Below are 21,188 nucleotides of genomic sequence, written 5' to 3'. Positions count from 1 at the left end.
TTAGATAAACCGTTTGTGCTGTTTTTAGTCAGGGGAACATGTCCGCGGCCACGAATAGGCAATAATGATCCGCCGTTGCTTCATAAGCTGAATAATAGAATACGAATTAGTACACTGTAGAGAAGGGGGAGGCGGAGCCTCAATGCATGCTGGGAAGTGTAGTCTGTACGTCACTGGCGGCAGGCACGTTGGCTGACGCTGTTAGCAACCCAGGACTACATTTCCCGGCAGCACATGTGGGGGCTTTCTGCCATTCTAGATTGCCTTTCTGAAAATATGCATAAAGTTTTTTTTGCCCTCATGAGGGTTTTGTGTGAAAGTTGCTGATATTTTATACCCCATTAAAGAAAGATATCTGTGCCTGGTACAGGGGGCATGTACTTATCTGTCATTGAGCAAAATGGTAGGCACAGGTTCATGCCATTCAAAGTGCCCACCTGAGCTATCAATAGGTGGCAAGTTAAAAACTGGCGTCCAAGGGTCATGAATGAAAATATTGCCAGGCGGTGTGTCCCCTTCTTTTATCCGTGGTGAAGCCAGGGAATGGCGTTTGCAGCCCCCAGTTGGCACGGTTACGGGATTTGTAGGGATCAAGTCATGGGCGTTAGTCAGGGGGGGGGGGGGGGGGGCGCATTTGGGATAGACATACATCTTAATGTGCCACCCACAAGTGTGCCTTAGTCATCATGAAGACATCGCAACATGGGCGCAATTTATCTTCTCTATTACAGTCGCAAATCCCGTCCCGACTGCCAGTCTTTTGATTCTGGTTGAGCGAGGATTTGGCGCTGTAACATGGACGCCAGAACGCACCCACATTACGGCCGTCTGCGTGGGCCCTAAGGCTGGGTCACACATGCCAACGCTCCTGAGCGGTCTGTCGGTCCCCATCTGTAAACCTCCACACGGATGCAGTCATGTGTGCCCCTGCAGCCAATCACTGACCTCAACCGCGACACGTGACCCAGCAGTAACACGACGGTTGGCTGCAGCAGCGCACGTGAGCCCGTCCATCCAGAAGTCTACAGACGGGAACAGGAGAGTATGGGATTTTTTTTTCCCGCAGGTTGGGGCTGAAATTTCAAATTGTGAAAAAAAAAAAAAAAGCTGGAGAATCCCTCTTAGGGCTCATGCACACGAAACGGTTGTGTGCGTCCTGCATTTTGTGGAAATGAACGTCCTGACCTCTATAGAGCTGTCCTATCCTTGTCCGTAAAACATCAAGGACAAGAATAGGACGTGGAACGGACATACGGTTGCGGACAGTGCGCTGTCCGCATCTTTTGCGGCTCCATTGTAGTGAATGGGACGCGGAATCTGCATCAATAATGGATATGCCACTCCTTTTTTTCCTGTGGTTTTAAAAAAAAATGCAAGCAGAAAGAAAGCGCCATATGAATTAACAAGCGATTGTTTTTGACACGGAATCTGCGCCAAAATCCCCTTTAAAAAGAATTCTGTGTGAACATACCCTAACGTTCCTTGTTCGTTTTGAATGCGCTCCTGGCTTTGGCTGAAAAAAAAAAACTTCATGTGTGATTCTAGCCTTTTAGACAGGCAAGAGGCCGCCGCCGCGGACAGCAGCTAGACGGGCTGGCGGGGACTCCTGGTAGGTTGTCACAGGTATCTGGAGCCATGCTGACTGCAGGGCATCCCACAGCTGCTGGCAGGATCGGTAGCACGAACACAACGGTGTAGTGATTCATCCATGAAGATTTATGGCTTTGGTACGTGTGTCCGTTTTTTGCTCTCCGCGGACACTGCTCGGCTAAAAAATAAATTTTCAGAGCATCTCCTATTAATGGTTGTTAAATACGGATGGCGTCCGTGTTTTTCACAGACTCAGACTATAATGGGCGTGATGGATCCGTAAACGGACAAAAAACAGGTCATGCCTCAGTGCTAAAATCCGGATTTGCAAATACATTAAAACGACCGGGTACGTGTGCTGTCAGTGAATGACTGAAGTGTGAATAAGGCCTAGGGCGTATATTTTTAGTTTGCGTCTGATCCGCATTTTTTGCTGATCGCACGCGGACCCATTTATTTCTATGGGACTGCAAAAAGAATTCGGACAGCACAGGAATGCCATCCGTGTGCTGTCCGCATCCGTGCAGCAAATTAGAAAACGTCCTTTTATTGTCCGGTTTGGGCCACATGCACATAAACGTATTTTCTTTCTGTGTCCGTTTTTTTTCGGACCATATTAGGAACCATTCATTTCAATGGGTCCGCAAAAAAAACGGAAGTTACCTTGTGTGTATTCCGTTTCCATGTGTCCGTTCCGTAAAATAATAGAACATGTCCTATTATTGTCCGCATTACGGACAAGGATAGGACTGTTCTATAAGGGGCCAGCTGTACCGTTCCGCAAAATACGGAATGCACACGGACGTCATCCATATTTTTTGCGGACCGTAAAATACATACTGTCGTCTGCATGAGGCCTTAAGCATTTGTTTTTACCATAGGGCCTGCGAAAACCGCAGGATGCACATGGATACAGTCATGTGAATGTAGCCTAAGGGTCCATTCACACGTCCGTAGTGTATTGCGGATCCGCAAGACACCCGTCCCGCACCCCCCATAGAACTGCCTATTCTCGTAGGGATTGCGGACAAGAATAGGACATGTTCTATTTTTTTGCGCTCCGGAAATACGGAGGCAGAGTGCACATAGTGTGCTCTCCGCGTCTCTTCCTGCCCCATAGAGAATGAATGGGTCCGCACCTGTTCCCGATATTGCGGACATGTGAATGGACCCTTATGGGTAATACTGCTCTCATAATGGAGCGTGTTTCCCAGACTGAATAGTGTGAAACTGGCCTAAAGCCAGGCAGCTATGTCTCCCAATGCCCCCATGCTTGGCCAAGGATGCATGTGTTTTGAATAGAAGAAAGCTGCTGCCAGACACAGCACACAAAGACTGAGCATGCTGAAATCCTACTGCCTAGTCCTTTTTTCCCCACTCATATCAGTTGGCCTTAGACGGTTGGGCCTACCCCGCTGAAACTGGCAGGTTAGGCTGGTATACATCCAACGTATGGTGCTTGACCAGCTATGGAAGATTATCCAGTCTGGAGTCTCCAGTCCTATGTTCTTGAGATGATCTGGTAACGGAAATACAGAAAACCTTGCGTTTTAGTAAGTTTGCAGGCTGAAGTCTAGATTGTCTCCATCTCTTCCTCTACTTTACTGCCGATTTCTCCTTCCGTTGAGGTATCGATACAATAGTTGGCACAGTGCCCACGCACACTAAGGGTATGCTACGGTATTTTAGCCTCCTATGTCCTTACGGACAGATCAGGGTTCCTGTCCTCGGCTTGGACGTTTCGTGCCATGGACAACCCCTTTGAGGATGTCACTGCAGAGCGGTAGTTGCTATATTCACGTTATGATGTACTTGGCATAGCAATGTTAATGCTATTTCTGTAAAATGTGATCGTTGGCAGCGCCAGCCAAGACGCTATCACGTTTCTCATGAAGCTTCACACGTTGCTGTCAGCTGCCAAATCATTGTTCTCACACATAACGACAGCCGGAGAGGATCAGCAGCAGCTTTCACCCGTTATCCCACCAGTCCCTTGCCAGTTCAGTTTTAGGGCTCATGCACACGGCCGTTGTGTGCTCATGCACGGGCAACATCCGTGCGGATTCCGCAGACAGATCCAGACCCATTCAACTTGAATGGGTCGGGGTCCGTCCGCACCGCAAAAAAGTAGTGCATCCACTACTTTTTTGCGGTGCGGAGGCATGGACAGAAACCCTACGGAAACACTACATAGTGCTTCCATTCCGAATGGGTCTGCATCCGTGGTGCGGTGAGCATACGGCTGGTGCCCGCATATTGCAGACCCGCTGTTTGCGGGCACGGCCGAGTGCATGAGCCCTTAATGTATGTACCAGGAGCAGCAACAACCATAGTCGTCATCCAGTGACGTAGCTAGAAATGACTGGGCCCCACAGCAAATTTTTGAATGGGGCCCCCCTCCCCCAGTAATTTTTTAGCGACCCCTTCCTTTCATGCCGTTCCCCCATTCCTATGGCTAGTAAAGATCGCTCTCTCAGACCAGGCCCGGCAGCTGTTCCATCCCTTTTCTACACTGTCTATACTGTCACTGTAATTTCATTGTGTAATACGGTTGAGGGGGCCCTGACCAAATCCTTTAGTCCCCCTGCTCCTCCTCCTCCTCCTCCTGGATGGGCCCCTTCTGGGTCAGGGCCCCAAAGCAGCCGCTTCCCCTATAGCTACGCCCCCGTCGTCATCATATTTCCATTTTCTATGCCCTGTAGCTGTACCCACTGCCTAGCCTCACCCCAGCTCTATGGAAGTGTGAAGCTGCATAAGGATATATTCACATGCAGCATATTTATTGCAGAAATTTCCATGATTGAAAATACTTTCCATATAAACAAGATTTTTTTTTTCTGCCGCACCCATGAATTTCTAAAATGCAGAAACAAATCTGCCCGTACGCGTTCACCTAACATGTATGAAGGGTAGGGCTGCAGCTATCAATTATTTTGGTAATCAAGTATTCTATCGATTAATCGAGTACTCTAATAAGAAATAAAACATTAAAAGAACCTCTTTCTTTAAAAAAAACCTCATCAGACCCCCAGGCCATTATCTCCCCCAGTGCCATCAGTCCTCCGTGCCATTAGCTCCCCCAGTGCCATCAGTCCTCTGTGCAATCAGCCCCCCAGTGCCACTATCTCTGCTCCTAGCCATTAGTCCCCAGAGCCAGTAATACTTACCTCTCCTGTAGGGGCGCCGCGGATACATCACAGCTCGTCCATCCTCTTCATCTTCGCGCGCTGCACTGTCCTCCTGACGTCACACAGCGCCAGGTCATAGTGTGCGCTTACATAACATAGTATGTGAGGCCAAAAAAAATACATATGTCCATCCAGTTCGGCCTGTTATCCTGCAAGTTGATCCAGAGGAAGGCAAAAAAAAAATAAACTGTGAGGTAGAAGCCAATTTTCCCCACTAAAGGGGGAAAAAATTCCTTCCCGACTCCAATCAGACATCATAATAACTCCCTGGATCCCCGACCCCTCTCTAGTAGCTATAGCCTGTAATATTATTACACTCCAGAAATACATCCAGGCCCCTCTTGGATTCTTTTAGTGAACTCACCATCACCACCTCCTCAGGCAGAGAGCTCCATAGTCTCACTGCTCTTACCGGAAAGAATCCTCTTCTATGTTTGTGTACAAACCTTCTTTCCTCCAGACGCAGAAGATGTCCCCTCGTCACAGTCCTGGGGATAAATAGATGATGGGAAAGATCTCTGTACTGACCCCTGATATATTTATACATAGTTATTAGATCTCCCAATAGCCTGACAGTTTTTTGCAGCTTAGTTTGCTGTTTATTAAAATTCCTAGGTCCTTTTCCATGTCAGTGTTACCAAGTGTTTTACCATTTAGTATGTACGGGTGACTTGCATTATTCCTTCCCATGTGCATAACCTTACATTTGTCAGTGTTAAACCTCATCTGCCACTTCTCTGCCCAAGCCTCCAATCTATCCAGATCCCTCTGTAGCCGTATACTGTCCTCTGTAGTGTATATACAGTATACTGTCCTCTGTAGTATATATACAGTATACTGTCCTCTGTAGTGTATATATACAGTATACTGTCCTCTGTAGTGTATATATACAGTATACTGTCCTCTGTAGTGTATATATACAGTATACTGTCCTCTGTAGTGTATATATACAGTATACTGTCCTCTGTTGTGTATATATACAGTATACTGTCCTCTGTAGTGTATATATACAGTATTACTGTCCTCTGTAGTGTATATACAGTATACTGTCTCTTCAGTGTTAATTACTTTACACAGTTTAGTGTCATCTGCAAAAATTTATATTTTACTGTGCAAGCCTTCTAACAAGATCATTAATAAAATATATTGAAGAGAATAGGGCCAATACTGACCCCTGAGGTACCCCACTAGTGACAGTGAGCCAATCTGAGTGTTGTTACCGTTAATAACCACCCTCTGTTTTCTATCACTCAGCCAGTTACTTACCCACATACAGACGTTTTCTCCCAGTCCGAGCATTCTCATTTTATATACTAACCTTTCATGTGGTACAGTGTCAAATGCTTTGGAGAAGTCCAGATATACGACATCCATTGATTCGCCGCTGTCAAGTCTAGAACTTAACTCCTTATAGAAACTGATTACATTAGTTTGACATGACCGATCCCTCATGAAGCCATGCTGATATGGTGTTATTTGCTTATTTTTATTGAGGTACTCCAAGATAGCATCTCTTAGAAAACCTTCGAACAGTTTACCCACGACGGATGTTAAACTTACCGGCCTATAGTTTCCCGGCTCTGTTTTTTGCACTACTTTTTGGCACCACATTTTCTATGCGCCAATCCTGGGGAACGCTCCCTGTCAGTATAGGGTCCTTAAATATCAGAAATAAGGGTCTTGCTATGGCATTACTTAATTTTATTAGGACACGGGGGTGTATGCCATCTGGTCCTGGTGATTTGTCTATTTTAATCTGACGATGTGTCAAGTTCCAGCGCAGTGCGGGCCGGCGGGTGACCACGGAGCATGAGTAATAGCAAGTACTTCACTCACGCTCCAGTCACATGACGCAAACAATATTTTTTTTTTTGTCTCAAGTTACTCGATGTCGGCGATGTTTAATTTCAATGCCAGATTCTTGCTCATTGCCCGTATACAACTATTGACATGAATAGATCCACATCTGCCAGATACAACTAAAAGCTAGGGCTTCTCCTATCTTTTTTTGCGGTACGTAGATGCGCATCGGAAGCAATTTGTGGCCCACAGCACAGGCACTAAGCAAGTCCGCTTATGGGCATGAGCCCTTAAAGGGAACCTGTCACCGGGATTTTGGGTATAGAGCTGAGGACATGGGTTGCTAGATGGCCGCTAGCACATCCGCAATACCCAGTCCCCATAGCTCTGTGTGCTTTTATTGTGTTAAAAAAAATCGATTTGATACATATGCAAATTAATATAAAAGAGTCATATCTTACTTGTGTGACCAGAGAAGAGTAATATTTTCAAGCTCTGACTCATCTCAGGTCAATTTGCATATGTATCAAATCGGTTTTTTTTACACAATAAAAGCACACAGAGCTATGGGGACTGGGTATTACAGATGTGCTAGCGGCGATCTAGCAACCCATGTCCTCAGCTCTATACCCAAAATCCAGGTGACAGGTTCCCTTTAAGGACACATGCATGCTCGGTCAAGCTGAGCATTCATGTTTATAGGGGAGGGATCAGAAAAGGCGTTTAGCTGAGTTATCTTCTATATGGTTAGCTTAAAAGGGTTCTGCACTTTCTCACTGTTTACCGCCGGCCCACTGACGTCACGACTAGTATCAACTAGCGTGGGCGGGGCTAAGCTCTGTTCACTTCAATGGATCTTAGCCCCGCCCACGCTAGTTGATACTAGTCGTGACGTCAGTGGGCCAGCAGTAAACAGTGAGAAGGCCGCGGCGCTGCTGCCTTCTCAAACAGCTGATCGGCGGGGGTCCCGGGTGTCAGACCCCACGCCGATCAGAAGCTGATGATCTATCCAGAGGATAGATCAGTTAAAACAAAGTGCAGAACCCCTTTAACTGTTACTCACCCCCCCTAAGGGTACATTGTTTTGGATGTCCCATTACAACTTATCCCTTATCAAGGCCCATGGAGTTGAATGGAGCAGCAGTGCAAATACATATACACCTGTCCATTTAAAGAGCATCTGTCAGCAGTTTTGTGTCTCTGAAACTGGCTGACCTGTTACATGTGCGCTTGGCAGCTGAAGACATCTGTGTTGGTCCCATCTTCATATGTGCCCGCATTGCTGAGAAACATGAAGTTTTAATATATGAAAATGAGCCTCTAGGAGCAACGGGGGGCGTTGTCATTACACCTAGAGGCTCTGCTCTCTCTGCAACTGCCACGCTCTCTCTGCTTGATTGAAAGGGCCAGAGGTGATGATGTTTTCATTGCCTGGCCTGATCAACCAAAGTGCAGAGGGTGCGGCAGTTGCAGAGAGAGCAGGGCCTCTAGGTGTAATGGCAACGCCCCCGTTGCTCCTAGACGCTCATTTGCATATATTAAAACATAATTTGTCTCAGCAATGCGGTCACATATGAACATGGGACCAACACAGATGTCTTCAGCTGCCAAGTGCACATGTAACAGGTCAGCCAGTGTCATAGGTGAAAAACTGCTGACGGAGATAACTTATAACAGGATAAACCTTCAAAGCGGTTAATACTTGTCCCCTATCCACAGGATGTCTGATCGCTGGGGGTTCGACCACTGGGACGCCCAGCAATCATGAGAATGGAGGTCCACAAGTGATGCTGAACAGTCCCATGAGAAAGGACCGTTGCTGCTGTGAGCACTGTACGTGGCAGTCCCATAGAAGTGAATGGAGAGGACACAGGTGAACCACCGATCCCCCCCCCCTATTCTTGTGATTGCTGGGACCCCATGGAGGCGGAAAGCCCAATTTCACCACTAGAATAGGCATCTAAGCAAGAGCACAACTTGAGATATGACAGATTGCTCACTGAAGTCCGTCTGGATTCCACTTATCTGCCAAGCACACAGCTGGCACTGCACGTTGGCCCAGGGCGCGGTCTCCTGTCATCTGCCAAACCCAGTTTGACTCGTTACCTTCCCGCTGGTGCAGAGTCCAAAACCAGTGCACCATATACCACTCCAACCAACTCATGGCGTTGCATGGTGACCTTAGGCCTCATTCACACGTCTGTGATGAAATCCGCGATAAGACGGTCAGTGATGCATCCATGAAGATTTCTGTGAAGAATCCGTGTTTAGTCAAAGTGTCACAGCTGAAAAGACATTTTTCAGAGCAACAACCATGAACATAGAGCGTGCTAAAACACAGATGTGAATACATACATTAAAATTAATCTGTACGTGTGCTGTCCGCGGAGAACACAGAGCGTGCATGTCCATAAATCACTCACGTGTGAATGAGGCCTTAGACTTGCATGCACTACAATGGAAACTCAATGCATTGCACCTGCTGAAGCAGACAATTTGGGAGTCAGCGGGGAGCGCTGCAGACTGGATTATGTCGCCTACTTTTCAGAATCTAACGGATCATGTTCTTACCCGTCAGATCAGGTCTGCTGGTCCCTGCTCATCTCCAGGGCCACAGCTGTGGGTGATGGAAAGTAATGTGTCATCCACAAAGATATGTGTTTAAATGGAAGTATCCTAAGCCCTTGGAAGAAATTCCAGTAAACCTATGCTGATCTGCACACTTTTATATGTAATAAAACATCCCATGAGTTAAAGGGGTTGTCCGATGAAAAATATTCAACATTTTTTTAAACCCGCATATGGATCTGAATACTTTGGTAATTGCATGTAATTAAACATTTGCTATAGCCGCTGAGATACTCAATAAAATCTGTGTGTATAGCGCCACCTGCTGTTTGCTCTTTCCCATGTTTCTCTGTCCACCTCACTAAGGTGGACACACGCGCTCAGTTTAGATCTTCAACTGCCACCTCCGTTTCTACTGTTGAAGCTGCGACAGTTACAGGGAGAGCTGCAGCAGAAAGGACACACGCTCCCTAAAAAGGACATGCTCCCTGAGCTGTCACCTTGAAATAAATCTAGCAGAGCAATGAGATCTCTGGATCCATGTGTGGTACAGGGCTGGCTTTAGGTTTGTTAGGCTCCATTCACACGTCCGAAACGTGTTTTGCGGATCTACGGAGCCGCGGATCTGCAAAACACGGACAGCGGCAATGTGCGTTCCGCATTTTGCGGACCGCACATCGCCGGCACTATAGAATATGCCTATTCTTGTCCGCAATTGCGGACAAGATTATGACATGTTCTATTTTTTTCGGGAAAGGAATTGCGGACCCGGAAGTGCGGGTCCGCAATTCCGTGTCCGGGAAGCTCATCATGCTTCCCCATAGGAATGAATGGGTCCGCAATTCCGTTCCGCAAAATGCGGAACGAAATTGCGGACGTGTGAATGGCCCCTTAGAAAGAGAATGTCCTGTACTATATGTCGCCCCAATTTTTTTTTTTTTACATTAATAATTTGAAAACCACCTTAACCACTTAACATTTTTGCCTGAGCTCTGCTTGGGCTTTGATAAAAGGACGTAACAGTTCGGCGAAGCAGAACTTAGGCAGCAGGGTGAGAGGGGATGGCCGCTTTTACCCCTCATATCTCGGGATCTGTAGCAGCTGTTCAAAAGCTGACGATCTAAGCGTTAGAATAAGACTAGAACCAAAGAATTATCTCCACTACATAGCTGTTAGGCCTCTTTCACACGGGCGTCATGTTTTTTGCCTGGATAAGATGATGGTGCGTTGCGGGAAAATGCACGATTTTTCCGCGCGAGTGCAAAACATTGTAATGCGTTTTGCACGCGCGTGAGAAAAATCAGCATGTTTGGTACCCAGACCCGAACTTCTTCACAGAAGTTCGGGTTTGGTGTTCTGTAGATTGTATTATTTTCCCTTATAACATGGTTATAAAGGGAAAATAATAGCATTCTGAATACAGAATGCATAGTACAATAGCGCTGGAGGGGTTAAAAAATAAATAAAAAATAATTAAACTCACCTTAATCCACTTGATCGCGCAGCCGGCATCTCTTCTGTCTTCTTTGCTGTGCACAGGAATAGGACCTTTGATGACATCACTGTGCTCATCACATGGTCCAATCACATGGTTCATCACCATGGTGAGGGACCATGTGATTAGATCATGTGATGTGACGTCGCCACAGGTCCTTAGCCGGCAGCTCAACATTACAGAAGACGACAGAGATCCGCAACTACGCGATCAAGTGGACTCGGTGAGTTAATTTTATTTTTAACCCCTCCATCACTATTTTACTTTGCATTCTGTATTCAGAATGCTATTATTTTCCCTTATAACCATGTTATAAGGGAAAATAATAATGATCGGGTCTCCATCCCGATCGTCTCCTAGCTACCATGCCACTTGCTTGCGATTTTCACACGGCCCCATTCACTTCGCTGAATATAGAACATGCTGCGATTTTCACGCAACGCACAAGTGATGCGTGAAAATCACAGCTCATGTGCACATCCCCATAGAAATGAATGGGTCAGGATTCAGTGCGGGTGCAATGCGTTCAACCCGCGCGGAATACTCGCCCGTGTGAAAGGGGCCTTAGAAAATGGGTCAGGAGTGATAGCAGCTGAAAATGAAAACAGGTTAACTGCTTTCAATCCTGATCTAATTTATAACAGCTATATCCCCCGATGTAGTGAAGATACTCCTGTGATTCTGGTCTTGTTTTAAAAGCTTAGATTGTCAGCTTTAAACAACACCAGGTCCATATGTCTAGCTGCTACGCAGCTTTCCCCCTTTAGATGGCTGTGATCTCCTGGAGTAAGAGAGGGAGAATGGGGCACTGCAGGAGCTGACAGCCTGCAGGAGAGAAGGAAAAAAAATCTAAAATACCATAAATTTGGCATCATCATAATTGTATTTACCACATGTTAAAAATGCAGATTTTTTTTTATCCTTTACCCTAATAAAATTTTATTTAATACACTATATGTACCCCAATATGGATTCTAAAAAAAAATGCAACTCATTCCGCAAAACAAAAAAAAAAAAAAGGATAACAATAAAAAAAAGTTATGACTTCTGGAACACAAAGGGAGAAAAATGTTACTGATCCTTAAAGGGAACCTGTCACTGGGATTTTGTGTATAGAGCTGAGGACATGGGTTGCTAGATGGCCGCTAGCACATCCACAATACCCAGTCCCCATAGCTCTGTGTGCTTTTATTGTGTAAAAAAGAACAACTATTTGATACATATGAAAATTAACCTGAGATGAGTCCTGTCCCTGACTCATCTCAGGGGCAGGACTCATCTCAGGTTAATTTGCATATGTATCAAATCTTTTTTTACACAATAAAAGCACACAGAGCTATGGGGACTGGGTATTGCGGATGTGCTAGCGGCCATCTAGCAACCCATGTCCTCAGCTCTATACCCAAAATCCTGGTGACAGGTTCCCTTTAAGGCTAAACTTAGTTATGTCAATAATGGGTTAAAAATATACTTGTTTCCCCTGAGTTGTGCCCCAGCTATAGTTACTTAAATTAAAAATCTACAATAAAAAGTGACATTTTCGGGAGGGTTTTTCCAATTTAAATTATAAAATTCTAGCCTCCTGCAGCTGCCACTAGGAGGAGCTAACTACACACAAACGCCATATAGGTGTCTTCACCGTGCTCATAAGATCCACCTAGTGGCAGTTTGATTTACATTACATTACATTTTATGGCTTTGGGCCACCACAACTTCTTTGGGGAAAAAAAGTGGAAGTCTGAAAACGTTTGTGTGTGTATGTGCAAGAAAGAAAACATCGAAAAGTTTAATAATGACAGTTTAATGAACTTTTTTTTATGCAAACTTTACAAGAACCTCCTGTAGTTAAACAATTACAATTCCAGTGATGGAATGTTAGTATTCTAAAATACCCCAAAAAAGTGCATGCTGCGTCTCTAAACTGAAGTATATTGCAGTAAAAGACCAACTTTCAAAAATAAACACAGTACTTGTAATAAGAATATATATATATATATATTATGTATAAAACACAAACCACTGGTAGATTTAAAGCAGGGATCTGTTCAGACTCGTAAGAAATAATACAAAAAGGCAAAAACAGACCAGAGCCGGAGCTGCCGCTTCAACAGAACTGAAACGCCGGGGTTCTTCTTTAGCTTCGGCTCTTTAAATCGTCGCAATGTTCACTGCTATTTGGTATTTAGCAGTAAAAAGGAAAGGTGTGTGGGGGGGGAGGGGGGGCGTTAAAGGGGCAGACATTCTGAACAAATCCCTGGGGTGAGCAAAAACAAAAAATAATAATTATTCACAGTCTGAAAATGTCAACAACGCAAAATTGTGAACGTCATTCCGAAATCAGCAGGTTGAATGGAGGTGGGGGTAGGGCGAAACTTCACGACCTGGCTTCTCTTATGCATCAGATAAACGCAAGAAAGGAAACGGAATAGGACAACGGTGGCGTAAAGCGGCTCATCTTAAAGGAACAGAAACCGTATATACATGTAAAAAAAACTGCGATTTACTTACAGGTGTGGCGACTTGTTGAGAGGCACAAGTCACCGCCTCCTGCAGACATGAAATACAAGCACTGGGCTGTACAGTAAAGCTCGTGCGCTGCTCCAGGGAAACCTCTCGCTCCTCTACGTCTCCCATTCAGCCCGCTATTCCTCATGAGTGTAACACCGGGTTCAGACATCCATGTGCGACCCGTTAAAGAAGGCCAGCGTGTCGCCCCATCTGACCCATCCTGTGAATACCGTACTGTAGACCCTCGATGCAGCAAGGTCGGGTCAGACGGGCCGCAGTCGTACCGGCCCAATCACTAAGCCTCATATAAAGGATCCGTCAGCAATCCCGACGTGTCCGTTTTAGTAAATACTTGCTTTCTCCATGTACTAACAACTCTGAATTACGGTTTCCTACAACTGGGCCCTGTGCCGTTCCTCTACTATTCCACCTCGAACTGTATGAATACCCTGACCACTGGTCTTTATCAGTTGGGGTGTGTCCCTGCCTACTCCGGCCCTGTCCAACCAGAGCTAACAGTGTCCGAGACCAGGGGAATGGCGATGTCCTATGGTCAAATAAATCCAAAATTTCCAAGGGGGGATAACAGAGGAACAGCACAACGCAGATTGCAAAAACAGATGCTCCAGAATTGGTATTAGATGGGGAATACAAGTAGTGACTAAAACAGACATGTCAGGAGGGGTGACTCCCTCTCGTCAGAAGCTATGTATGTACACCAATTCGGCCATTACTTATCTATTATGCTTCCGGGCTGGCTGTCAATGGTGTGGTTCATCACTCCGCTTCTGCCGGCAGGTATACTGCGGCATTAGTAGGCAGGGCTGCCGCTGGAGACAGGCGTTTGTCACTGGTGGACAGTCATTAAAGGGGCATTCCCATCTGGTATTACTTTACGACAGGTGGAGCGTGCCCTCTAAGATTCCCACCAATCCTGAGAAGGAAGGGGTATAGGACCATATCCAGTTACCAGAATCATGTTCCCTTCATTCTCAGGACCAGTGGGGCGCCAAGTGGTCAGACCCTCCCCTACAACCCTATAAAGAGTGGATATGCTAACAATGTGCCACTTCAGATGGGACTACTCAACACCCAGCTTTCCCTGTAACGTACCACTAGAAGACGTCTCAAGTACGTAAAGTCACTGGTGAATGGCGGTCTTTAAGTCGCCAGCGTGCCCCATACAATACTGCCTCCTCATACGATTATATACCGTAAGTCACAGCTCACCTCACAAAAAAGACAAAAGATAAAGCACATATTTCCTCCGATCCTTACTATGAAGGCGGTTTACGGAGGACGACCGAACTGAAGGGTGGTCCCCTCACGCCGCTTTACTAGGTAAGTACCGAGATAAGGGAGCTGGAGAGATCGCAATTACATTCCATTAAAGCTACATTCACCTAAAGACAAACCGACAGCCAAGTAAAGGAGCAGAGCAGACGTGACCGGCCCTGTAACAGCGAATCCTCCATGTGCCTGCGTGCTAAGGATGACTGAGGCGGCAGAACATCGCTCCCGCACGATCCTGCAGAGTACTGCAAGCAGCAAACAATAACTAAACATCACAGAGGAAAAAACTAAACAATCCTATTCACAGTTTATTGGGTGCCGCAACTCGAAAAAACAAAACAAACAAAAAAAATTAAATAAACGTAATCGCCGGATCATTGACCCCCCATCCCCCTCTCTAGGCCCGGACTATAAAGAACCAAACAAGTATAAAGACACTATATGGCTAAGTGTGCCGCCATGAATGCAATGTACAAAAGTCACAATAGTCTGAAATGGACAGAAACCACAGCCATAGGCAGCAAGTCATGTGCAGAAGGTGGTCGCGTTTATGATGTAGGTGCCAATCTGTTGGTATATTTATTGGAGCTTTAAATGTTCACCTTGAAAAAATAAAATATATATATTTAATAAAACCCTTTAACACAGAGCTCCAAATCCCCCGCATAGTCAAGCATTAGATCATAAAATTCTGTCTGCCTGCGGTCACCACTAGAGGGAGCTTATGGCTACCAGTAGCCATAGAAGCCAATATCACAGAATGCAGTGCGCTCCCTCTAGTGGGGAGTGCAGGTAAACAGCATGTTATGTTTGAAAGTCAATGCAAAGGATTTGGAGCCATGTATGAGAAAAACTAAGCTGTGATCCCTTTTACGATTTATTAAGAAATTATTCAGAACTTATCTCTGGACGTAAAAACGGCATGAGGATAGAAGGTGAAGATTCGCTTTTTGCAAGAGAGGTGCTGCAGTGTATAAGCGAACCCACAGTCCTACCAGGCGCTTACTTCCCAGTAAGTCGGTGCTACTGCCGTAATAAAGAGAGGATAGGCCCCCGATCGTGACAGAAGTGCACATAAGCTGCGCTCCCGCACCAGTGATCTCCAACCTGTGTCTCTCCAGCCATCGTAAAAACTACAACTCCCAGTCGGAGAGCCACAGGACAGAAAACCACATCTGCACACCATCCTATATACAACACACACTCTTAAGGGGACAGAAACGTCCAGGACTTTCAGAGCCGCGACATCATCGCTCCCCGAGGCCTCTCATCTGGCGCTATGGAATCCATCCATCACTGGTTCAAATGTAGGGAATACATTGGGGTATCAAACACACACACACACCGCCCTCTGGTGGGTGAAATTATGGCACATTCACCTATTGACCGAGCGCCAACGTATTACTGTCCTATAGCTGTGCATCCACAGAGATTTAAAGCTGAACAGAGGATTTCAGACGACAACCTCGAGCAAAAAGAAACTATATATGCACTACGACCCAGCTAAAAGAAACCACTAGCGCCCATAAGACAAAATATGGATGCAGAGAGCAGTCACGACACCATCGACGTGTGCCAACCTAAACACTCGGGTCATCCATCTTAAGGCAGTGCCACCTGCTTGGCCGAAGCTAAACTACCTGGTCTCCGAGGATACGCCCAGAAGCAGGAACCCACTTTACTACTGTATCAGCACATTTCCTATGCAATTAGCAGTGTCTTGATCCAAGGCAGACCAGGCAGTTTACCTCTGGTTGTGGGGTAGAAGACACAGGCAAAGAAAATCGTTAAAGAGGTTGTTTCTAATATTGCAGCCAAATCCTATAGAATTTAAAGGGCATCTGTCAGCAGTTTTGTACCTATGACACTGGCTGACCTGTTACATGTGCCCTTGGCAGCTGAAGGCGTCTGTGTTGGTCCCATGTTCATATGTGCCAGCATCGCTGAGAGAAATGGTGTTTTAATATATGCAAATGCGCCTCTAGGAGCAACGGGGGCGTTACCATTACACCTAGAGGCTCTGCTCTCTCTGCAACTGGCGCGCCCCATCATAACACCTGGCCCTGACATCTCCTAAAGTCAAATCAAAGTGCCGAGGACGCAGCTGTTGCAGAGAGACCAGAGCGTTTAGGTGTAATGGCAACGCCCCCGTTGCTCCTAGAGGCTCATTTGCATATATTAAAGCATCCTTTCTCTCAGCAATGCGGGCACATATGAACATGGGACCAACACAGATGCCTTCAGCTGCCAAGGGCACATGTAACAGGTACAAAACTGCTGACAGATACCCCTTAATGAAGATGATCTGCAATACTAGATGTAGCCCACTGACAAGTGTGGCGCAGTTTCTTGGCTAGGGTGCGTTCACACTGCTATATACATACTGTGCAGTATAATTTTTTTTATTTACCGTCCCAGTGGAGGCCAGTAAATGGGTAAACTGGGGCCTATAGATATGTTTGCCAGAGTGTAAATGCGCGCACACACAAAAAAAAAAAGAAGCAGAACCTTTTCCAAATCTTCGAAAAATTTAACAAAAATCAAATTTAAAAAAAAGTGGATTTTTAATACGGCTTTTAATCAAACCTACGCGCCGCTCCTCTTTTTCAGGCTGCAGCTGTCTTAACTACAGAAAGGCAAGGTCAAGACAAAAATCCTATACCAAAACGAGTCTTCAAGTTTTCAAAGAGATTGGTAGTTCTATCTTCAGCTTGGGCCATGACACACCTAGAAAGACCAGACCCTGTCACAGGAAGGGGATGATCTCTCCAATTACAGTAATCGCTATATAGCCCTATATGCAAAAAAAAATGAAAAAAAATGAAAGCAACCACTGAGCCTCGAGACAATCCAGTCGAAGGGCGAACTCAGACCATCGACGGCAAGGCTCCGGTCACTAAGCAGTGTGCAAGTAAGAGACACTTGTGTTACAGTTAGTTTAGGAAATGCCATGTACAAAAAGCCCCCCCCCCCCCCAGGCCGTAATCTACAGATGTCTGCTTCCGGCTGCGACTCTGTTCGATGAGCTGCAGGAAGAACAGAAAGGAAGGCGAGATAAAAGGGAAGACCCTTTCCGAGACAAAGCATCAAAGTGCGGTTCCTGTGTTTTAGGATGGGCGCCACAAAACGAGGTAGATAAAACAAAAAGAAAAAAAGAAAAATGATACATTCATGCAGAGCATCAGAATGACACTGTACATATATACATGACACTGGCGGGGAGCGCCATCCTCCGGGATTGTGGGGACCGTCCGTCCGAACCTTCGAGAACTTATTCTCCATTGCACAAAGGTTTCAAATCATTTCAGATTTTTTGGGGCACAAAAAAAAACAAAAAACAGGAACCAGCGCTCATGTTAACGCACACCTTCCCCATGTGCAATTAGACACGCTACCTTATAGTTATTGCGCAAAAATCAATTCACAGCAGTGAAACCTTACTGTAGGCCGGAGCCATAGAACGCATCGATCCGTGGGCGTGCCCTTTAAGGGCCTGTCCATGGGCCCCATCCAAGTGAGCTCTGCTACAATACCAGACACAGCCCATAGACATGAGTGGTGCTGGTTCTGGGGTGGAGACCCCCGCCTTTCCCAAGCCTAGGTGCCACCTTTTTCAAGGCTAGTATGTGTAAATGGTTGAAAGATGGATTTGGACCACTACCCTCCTTAAAGGGTTATTCCAAATAACAAGAAGTTATTCTTTAAGCGCTGTATAGGGGATGACTGTTAGATCGGTGGGGGTCCCACTGATCTAAAATGGGCTATTGGGATAACATATGCGGCAATAGAGCGATGGTCAAGCACACCTACCACGGCTTCGACTCTAGAGCGTTCAGCTATATCCGGCAGTTTAAATGGAGTCACGATACACATGCTCAACCATTGCTCCATTCCAACTGGGGGTACGGCACCGCTGTTCTTGTGATCCCAGTGGTCGGACCCCCACCAATCTAATAATTATTCCCTACCTCGTAGATAGGGATAACCTCTTTTTACCACAACATACCTTTAATTAGCATGGCTCTCTGCTTTAGAGGACCTAGAGAATCCATTGAGATGAACAGATGCCTACCCCATGAAGGCGGGGGGTCCCTACAAGCACCACAGCCAAGTTCCACGGCAGGCACACCGACCGGTATCTTTCCGAATTCTTAATGCCCCTTTTCTCCTACCTTCTCGCTCCCAAGCGCTGGGTTTATGGAGTATTTTTCTGCAACATTGTTAAACCTCATTCACATTAAGCCCTCATTGAAGTAAAAAAAGAAATGGGAAATGAAAAAAAAAAAATATATAAAACAGAACAAAGTTTTTTTTCTAGTATAAAAATGTATCTACAAACTAGCTGAACTTGAAGTGCCTTCGGCCTGTACGCTGCGGGGTCTAAAATGGCAGGTCATCAAATTCAAAAGACGGCAGACTGTACAATATCCCCCCCAAGGCACAGCAAGAGTCTGCGGGCAAAGCAGAAGCAGCAGTTGTGCGAAAGACAGAAGCTAGAAGGCCTCTATGTTATCAGGAGGTACCGGAGAGGGGGGAAATGGGGGGCTTTAAATGCATGCAGGTGAAGCCAGAGAGACATTGTGCTCCAGAGCAGATGAAGAAACCGAGTGACCCTGCTCTGGAGCCAATAAAGCTTGTTGCCGTCGGAGACTGTACCGCTTGCCTGGGTAGAAAGCATCCAAAATGCACAACAGCATTAACAATTCACATTATTCCGGAGCTGGTGTAGGAAGCTTCTGTTTTAGGAGATTCTGAAATGGAATCACTGAATACAAAAAAAAAAAAAAAAGATTTCCAGGGAGGTCGTTGACCACCCTCCAAACAAACATGGGGAGCCCCCAAGAAGCCAAAAGAGGATTTTCTAGTAGAAAGGAGACATTGTTGTGCTGTGTAACCTTGTACAAAGGCTCGGGAGGTGGCCTCGAAAGGTTTGTCAAAGTAAAAAGTGAAAAGTGAAATCACATTGCAGGATGACTAGGTGGAGCAACGAGGGTACGTTCAAACCCAATTCACACAACACAGCACGTAGAAAAGGAGGGGGGGGGGGGGGATATCCCCCGTTAACGGGAGAGAGGGGAAATAACAGCACACCCTTTGTATCACAACCAACCAAAGAGGTAAAACAACCAAAGAAACGGCGAGTGGGGGTCCGATGAAGTCTGTACAGGAAGGCAGGGAAATCCCAGAGAAAGTTCTACAGTCTTTTAAAGGGATCATTTGGGGGATGTTGGGATTGTAGCAGCTTTCTGAGCTGTAGCGGAGGGAAATGCTTGCATTCCGATTCCAGGCTGGTATGCTGCTGCAAGGTGCTGTGCGGGAAGGCCTGGCGTTTGGCTAGGCCACTGTACAGGGTAGCCTGCGGTGCCCATTGCATTGAGCTGGCAGGCATGCGGTATTGGGTAGGATGAAATGCCACTGGATGTAAAATTGGGAACGAGTGACGGCGAGATAGCAGCCGGAACAGTCCCATGAATCTGTGACAAAGGGGGGGCCCAGGTGGACGTGAAGTTTAATGTGACCGATGAAGCCTGAACGAGAGATGAGAACAAAATGTAAAATTAATTACCTGCAGATGCATTTCACTCCACTATCATATTAGAGGCATACAATTACCAGTGAGCATGTTATTGATGAACACATATAGACAATAAAAAGGTAACCTACCTCTTAAAATAAATACTAGCCTCATGCACACGACCGTTGTTTTGCAGCACGTTTTTCACTGATCCGTTGTTCCGTATCGGAGCTGGGGGTTTTTCGGGTATCGAACTTTCGGTACCCAGCCGATACTTTTAGCCCGGTATCGATACGATACCGGGATTTGTCTTTTAAATCGATACTAAGCTGTGCTACTGCACAGCCCAGTATCAGAGAACATGGAGCGCGCTGCTGTCAGCGTGCGCCATGTTCGCTCAGCAGCACAGGGAAGAAGGAAGCAGTCTCTCCCTCCCCCTGTGCTGCTGCTACTGCCACCAATGAGAGCGCAGCGGGGCGGAGGAGGGGAGGGGCTCTGGCCACTGCGCCACCAATGATAACTAACGTTTAATACATTACAAATGAAGGCGGCGGCAGAAATACATTGCCGGCACCCTGCCTCTGACAGGGCGCTGCGATCCGCAGCAATTAACCCCTCAGGTGCTGCAACTGAGGGGTTAACTGCAGCTGATCGCAGCGCCCTGTCAGAGGTCGGGTGCCAGCAATGTGCTTCTGCTGCCGGCTGTGTTTGTATAGTAAACGTTAATTATCATTGGTGGCGCAGTGCATAAAATACGTTCGTGTGCATGAGCCCTTAGGCTGAGTTCACATCAGCGTTCAGCTTTTCCGTTCTCCTGCTGCGTTATAGGAGCAGGAGAACGGAAAGGATGGGTTTGGTACATAACTGAGCCAAACGGAGCCTACGGGCCACATAGACTAATGGAGTCCGTTAGGTTTCCACTCAGAGGGAGATTTTTGAGGCGGAAACAAAAGTCCTGTATGCACAATTTTTGTTTCCGCCTCAAAAATCTTCCTCTGAGCGGAAACCTAATGGACTCCATAATAGTCTATGGGCCTCATAGGCTCAATTATGTGCTGAATCCATCCTCCTGCTCCTATAACGGAGTAGGAGAACGGAGAGGAGAACGCAGATGTGAACTCAGCCTAATACAGCATGAAATCCTCCCAAAGTATACTTTCATTGAGGGCTCACACTGGACGTGAATAAAGACTTAAATGTGTGATTTTCAAAGGGTAAATTTAGTTCTTGT

General features: G+C 46.2%; 1 protein-coding gene across 2 annotated transcripts in view; it reads right to left on the bottom strand.

Annotated features, from left to right (window-relative positions):
- Positions 1-17,126: 17,126 nt before the first annotated feature.
- Positions 17,127-21,188, bottom strand: part of WNK3 (WNK lysine deficient protein kinase 3) — a 114,415-nt gene continuing 110,353 nt past the window's right edge. For both annotated transcript variants that reach the window (XM_040404952.1, XM_040404951.1), the window contains exon 24: positions 17,127-19,970. In XM_040404952.1, coding sequence (XP_040260886.1) covers positions 19,656-19,970 — 315 coding nt within the window. In that variant the 3' untranslated portion in view covers positions 17,127-19,655. The remainder of the gene's footprint in view (positions 19,971-21,188) is intronic.

This window comes from Bufo bufo, chromosome 8, assembly GCF_905171765.1.
Source record: "Bufo bufo chromosome 8, aBufBuf1.1, whole genome shotgun sequence".
NCBI lineage: Eukaryota > Metazoa > Chordata > Amphibia > Anura > Bufonidae > Bufo > Bufo bufo.
The sequence above is the reverse complement of the archived record's forward strand: the minus strand, read 5'-3'. Positions and strand labels throughout refer to the sequence as shown.